Here is a 7077-nt window from a genome sequence, read left to right as displayed (position 1 = left end):
TATGTTGATTGATGTGTGTGTGTGTTTACATATATAGTTTTGGTCCGCTACTAGTAGTCTAGCACGTTTATACAGAGTTGATTCGTCGGCTTAGTTTCGACGCCATTCAGCGCACATCGCGAGTGGTGAGTATGCATGCACCTGCGATTCCTTACTTATTCACACACACGGCTCAGGTGTATAGTATATAACCTATACAAACAGTGCAATGACTCCCTATTTATATGCAGATGGGCTGTGATACTTATATTGGTTCTGCGCATACGTTTTACAATTTTTAATTCATCGACAAGCGATATGCTAATCACATGGCCCTAACTGCATTCGCATCAACCTATCAATCCAGACACCTGCCCACCTAAACAACAGAGCAACCCACTACACAACAAAAAAAACCCCATCATAACCTAGTAAACCCTAAACCCTAGATACCCTAGATATACCCCAACGTATCTCAGGCGTATTCAGTACCTTTCCATACGCTACCAGGAGGGGTAACGCGCACATCACCGTCTGGTATGCACATCAGAGGGCAGTCGCATATGTTGCTGGTGGGTGATCCGGGGACAGGAAAGTCTCAGTTCCTTAAGTACTGCTCCAAACTCGTACCCCGTTCTATAGTGACCACAGGTATAACCGTAGTGGTGTGGTGCGTTTGTTTTTAGCTACATACCAGGATTGCTGCCTTATCGTAGTTCTATGACATACGATGCGCATGTTAATGTATGAAAGTATATATAGATATGTAATTGTAATTGTGATTATACATATATATATAGGTGTGTGTGTGTGTGTGTGTGTGTGTATGTATGTATGTATGTCTGTATGTATGTATGTATGTATGTATGTATATATGTATTTGCGTATATATATATATATGTTTGTATATTAGTATATATATATGTGTGTGTGTGTAGCACTGACGATCTCACAATAGTCGTTGAAGCCACGAATGCAAAGCTCATCCTGGCAACTTTGCAGTTTGCGTGCACACACAAACAACACATCGCTAAACACCAACCTGGAGACACTACCACGGAACGTTCACTCAGAGTCATTCCACGGATCACCTATGAGTGACCAATATTAAATCGCATCTCACCTCGCCTAGTGTGTTTCATTCTCATATTAGACTGCCCATCCATCACCACACCAGTGCATATACGCATCATCCGATATCTTCTCCCAATCCTAACGTTTACCATAACCGATATACGCATCATCCGATATCTTCTCCCAATCCTAACGTTAACCATAACCTATACACGCATCATTCTATATCTTCTCCCAATCCTAACGTTTACCATCACCTATATACGCATCATCCGATATCTTCTCCCAATCCTAACGTTAACCATAACCTATACACGCATCATTATATATCTTCTCCCAATCCTAACGTTTACCATAACTTATGCACGCATCGCAGGCGCTGGTACCACTAGTGCAGGGTTGACTGTGGCGGCCGTGAAGGATGGAGCTGAGTGGTCGCTAGAGGCGGGTGCGCTTGTGCTTGCGGATGGGGGTATCTGTTGCATCGACGAGTTTGCCAGCGTGCGCGAGGCCGATAGAGCGACTATACACGAGGCTATGGAACAGCAGACGATCAGTGTGGCAAAGGTAGGCATTGGTGGCTGGAATGGATGTGGAGTAAGATATATATATATATATATATATATATATATATATACATATATATATATATATATATATATATATTGATGTATAAGTATATATATATATATGTATATATATATGTGTGTGTGTGTGAGTGTGTGTGTGTGTGTATAGTGTTATATATAGTGTTATATATTCTCAAAACTCTTATATGATCTTTAACATTCTTATATCGTTATACAGATTGTTATCTCTGTATCACTATTTGTTGATCGACGATTTTTCCAGTTTGCGCGAGGCTGATAGGTCGAGTACAAACAAGACTATGGAATAGAAAACGTTCAGCTTGGCAAACGTATGCATATGAGTCGTAGGTGTGCCATCGTTATTAAGCCTTTGGTGTCTGCAATATCGACGAAGAGTGTCAGTTTGTGCGAGAGGGCCAGAAATGCTATAAACGTACATTTGTGCAGCGACAGACCTATAGTGTGAGGGGTGCACACATGTGTGGCATGCCAAGTGTGGTAGGTGTGTGTGGTAGCCAGTACCTGTCGTAGTGACCAGTTGTTAAAATGTGCCAGCGCTCCCAAAAAAACAACCCCCGGAACTAGAGAATAAGAGGTACTTAGTTCGGGGGGGGGGGGCAGATGTGCGCATGTATGCGCAAGTGCTTTCAATCAGCATCTGCTGCATTATCAGATTTTGTATCTAAGTGTTTGTGCGATCGAGCGTTGAATACAAAGCTGGGATGCGAGCGACTATGCTTGTGACGGCTCTATTGTCATTGCCGGCACCTTGCAAACAAATCTCTAAACCCTGAACCGTAAATCCCACAAATGCCACCAGGCGAATACGAACAGCTCCTATGAAATATATACAACAAATGACATACGAATAGCTTACTATGAAATATACACAACAAACGACATACGAATAGCTTACTATAGAATATATACAACAAACGACACACCTGCCTTCATAGTCTATGTTCCTTGTACGATATCACCTCGAACTCAGAGCGTGCACATCCCGTCCTTCTCACACACCCACCACAACAGGCCGGGATGGTGTGTAAGCTGAACACACGCGCTACAGTGCTGGCTGCGTGCAACCCCAAAGGTCCGTACGACGACAGCCAAGACCTGACTACAAACACAGCAATAGCCTCTCCGTTGTTGAGTCGGTTTGATATAGTGCTGGTGCTGCTGGACAGCCCCAACCGCGAATGGGATGACTATGTGTCGTCGCACATACTCGAGGGCATGATGAATATCGGTGAGTGAGGCCGCTTACGCATACACGTGTACACATACCTATGCGCATACGTATACACATATACACAACATAATCCTGTATATATACACGTATACACACACACATATATATTTATATATATACATATATATATATATATACGTATAAACATACTTATATATATATATATATACATATATATATATTTATATATATACGTATACACATGGATATATATATATATATATATATATATACGTATACGTATACGTATACGTATACATACAACCAAGTGTCTTCGTAATAGGCTAATCCGGGATAGGATCTGTAGGACAGTTTTAAACGTTGCCGGCCTGCCACTTGTCTCTGCTGATATATTCTTTGGGATATTGAGCTCAGAGCGGATTCGCTTCTCTTCAGATGGAACAATTTACGCTTTTCGTAGTTAACTGTTTGTGCGTTGGGTTCAGTAGGTAACTAGGCCTCCAGTTGCGCTTATTCTTCCTATTTGTGTGGTTACTTGTATTCTTTACTGCAGCATAGCATGGTCTTGCACTTGAGTGCTGCGATCGTATACCCAACCTATTCCAGTTGCTGTGGTATCCGCGTGTGTACAGCTACATATGTACCTCTCCCAGCACACATGCACGCGCATACATACATGACTTAGCCAGTGGATGAAACGGACAATTATTCGTTTTCCGTTGCTTTTTTATGTATACGTTTATGTATCTCACCCAGCACACATGCACGTGCTTAGATACATGACTTAGCCAGTGGATGATACGGACGATTATTCGTTTTCCGTTGCTTTTTTATGTATACGTTTATGTATCTCACCTAGCACAATGCACGTGCATACATACATGACTTAGCAGTGGATGATACGGACGATTATTCGTTTTCCGTTGCTTTTTTTTGTATATGTTTATGTATCACACCCAGCACGCATGCACGTACATACATACATGACTTAGTCAGTGGATGATACTGACGATTATTCGTTTTCCGTTGCTTTTTTTTGTATACGTATATGTCAGAGGTCGCGAGCGGGGGTTGTATATCTGGTCTCTAAATGTGCGATCCATATTGGTTGTGCTTAAAAAGATTACCTTAGCATTGTGTTGAGGTTGTTCTAAAATACATCCATGTGTATTGTCGTTGTTGACCTCAGGTCGAGACATGGCAGATGAATCGCAAGACGAGGATTTGCCGCAGGTGTGTGGAGATCGCTTGCTTATACCTACCTCTGAGTAGTATATACCTACCTCTGAGTAGCTTATACCTACCTCTGAGTAGTTTATACCTTCCTTTGAGTAGTTTATACCTACCTCTGAGTAGTCCGTGAGAAGCCTTTGGCTGCATTGCTTAATTGTGTGCATTTGAACTATAGCGTCTTTGGCTGCCCTCATAATGTTCATATATGAGTTGTGTTGCCTGTTGTACCGAATTGGATGCTCTAGTCCACATTCCATTGCGTCCTTTTCCCTGTCCTTCTAGTCCCAAGTCTTGATGCCAGCAAAGAAACACTCACACCCCCGAGACACTAGTACCACACCCATCACCTGCACACACAGACTACATCACATGTGCACACACAGGCACACACCAGAAACACACTCGCTACCAGTATACACTCTGCTGCTGCAACTCGATAGGCGATGTGTGCGTCATGGACAAACAGACACGCAACACACAGTCACAAGACAGTATATAGAACACGCACACTATTGATGAGTAAATATTGCTGGGCCTGAACTCTGGGTACATCCCACCACGACAATGCCGTACTGGCAGGGTGTGCTGGTGGCATGCCGCTGTAGATACCATCTAGGGTTTAAGGTTTCGTATCGTATTAAATCACTGCAACCTGAGCTCCACCAATCAGACACGAGCTAATTCGCTCGAGAGGGACATATGACATGAAGCTGTACACAATGGGTGGTGTTGGTTATTGTTGGTGGTGCTAACTATTGTTATATATATATATATATGAAGGAGCCGATTTGGAGCCTTGAAAAGCTGCAGATATACGTGGCGATGGCCAAGTCACTGCATCCCAAGATATCACGCGAGGCAGAAACCATCCTGATAGCCTACTACCAGATACAGCGTCAGGTGATTGTCCCTGCCAAAAGTTAACGCGTACAGTACGTGATAAGCTTGGGTAGCAGCTTATGTGCACTATATGCGTACGAACCAACAACGGCTACCACGTGTTGAGAGTCTTATAATGACCTTTGTGTACATTGATGCAGGCGTAAGTTTTTAGGGTTTAGGGGTTTTAGGTTTTTAGGGTTTTAGAAAACAATGTGGCAGACCCAAAAGGTTTTGGTATATCAATGCCCACTTGAGTAATCTGAAGATACTGATAGGATAGAATGTTTTGTGCAACTCGCAGACTCTAACGTTTTAGATGCTGTTGTTATATAGTCCTACTTCCCTGTGTTGAGTTCTACTTTTTGTCCCACGTATACGAATGTATGTTCAACCTTAAGATGTAGCAGTTGTATAGTCCTACTTCCTTGTGTTATGTTCCACTAGTTGTCCGGTTTTAAGGTTTTAAGAAATGTTTGTTCAACCTTAAGACGCTGTAGTTATAAAGTCCTACTTCTCTGTGTTAGATTCCACTTTTTGTCCCACGCATACGAATGTATGTTCAACCTTTAGATCCAGTAGTTATATAGTCCTCATTCTCCTACGTAGTATGACTCATGGTATACACATCCAAAGTAGGCAACCCCATCGCACTCTAATTCCCTCTCCCACTGCCGGTAGCGTACAAACACGCTCACCGTGCGCGTGTGGTGTAACCATTCCCAGAGGTGTATCATACACTACCTCTCTGCGCCTGTGTGTTGGTCACCGCCTTAAACCCTAAAACCCTAGAAAGCGTGTTGGTCACCTAAACCCTAAAACCCCTGTGTACTCACGTCCTTATATCACCAGGCGGATCAACGCAACGCAGCACGCACTACGATTCGTTTGTTGGAGAGTATGGTACGACTGGCGCAGGCACACGCGCGTATCATGTTGAGAGAATGCGTCACACAACAGGTGTGTGTCTATTATATAGGGTGTTGTGTCTATTATATAGGGCGTGGTGTCTATTATATAGGGTGGAGTGTCTATTATATAGGGTGTAGTGTCTATTATATAGGGTGTAGTGCAGCGGCGTGTTTCTTTGGGTCGATGTTGGTTATTGGCAGGGACCTTATTCATCCAGTTGTGTAAACAAAATACCAACACTATCGTTCAGTGTCTTACGTCCTGGATGCCCTTCACGGACTGTGACTTGTTAATTAAATCACTACCGAAGCAAATACCACACAAGGACTGGAATTCGTTGATTTCAGCTACTATAAAGCACATGCGTCAATTAAACCATTATAAAGCATATACGTTAATTGAACTTATATAAAACATATACGTTGATTAAACTACTATAAAGGCAGATACGTTCATTAAACTACAATAAAGTAGATACGTTCATTAAACTAATATAAAGCAGATCCGTTCATTAAACTAACATAAAGGCAGATACGTTAATTAAACTACTATAAAGGCAGATACGTTCATTAAACTACAATAAAGCAGATACGTTCATTAAACTAATATAAAGCAGATCCGTTCATTAAACTAAGATAAAGGCAGATACGTTAATTAAACTACTATAAAGCGGATCCGTTCATTAAACTACTATAAAACAGATACGTTAATTAAACTAAAATAAAGGCAGATACGTTAATTAAACTACTATAAAGCATTTACGTTCATTAAACTACTTTAAAGGCAGATACGTTTATTAAACTACTATAAAGGCAGATACGTTAATTGAACTACTATAAAGGCAGATACGTTTATTAAACTACTATAAAGGCAGATACGTTAATTAAACAACTACAATTGCAGATACGTTCATTAAACTACTATAAAGGCAGATACATCATGGGCGAGGTCACATTAGACCGTTGCGCGCCTGCAGTGTACTAGCACATGACATGGCATGACATGGCATGACATGACATAGTGTCAAATGTCCCACTGAGCCCCACGTGCACGTCTCTGATATCTGTATTCTGGCTTAGTGTATTATTGCGTATCTGCACACATCTGCAACCCGCAGTGTATATGTGTATATCATGTGACTTTCCAGTTGTATTATAGATAAGTATAAATCATGTGACTTCCCAGTTTTAATATATA

At 41.6% G+C, this 7077-nt stretch overlaps 1 protein-coding gene across 1 annotated transcript; it reads left to right on the top strand.

The window, feature by feature from the left end:
• Positions 1 to 542: 542 nt before the first annotated feature.
• On the top strand, positions 543 to 5929 carry SARC_12530 (hypothetical protein; the record flags this gene model as incomplete). The annotated part of the gene is made up of 6 exons (XM_014293361.1): positions 543 to 630; positions 1430 to 1620; positions 2676 to 2892; positions 4046 to 4089; positions 4870 to 4989; positions 5821 to 5929. Coding segments are annotated over 6 exons (769 nt in total), but the record flags the coding sequence as incomplete, so codon positions are not given.
• Positions 5930 to 7077: the final 1148 nt, after the last annotated feature.

Source organism: Sphaeroforma arctica, assembly GCF_001186125.1.
Source record: "Sphaeroforma arctica JP610 unplaced genomic scaffold supercont1.2372, whole genome shotgun sequence".
Classification (NCBI taxonomy): Eukaryota; class Ichthyosporea; order Ichthyophonida; genus Sphaeroforma; species Sphaeroforma arctica.
Note: the sequence above shows the minus strand (reverse complement) of the source record. Positions and strands in the feature narration are given on the sequence as shown.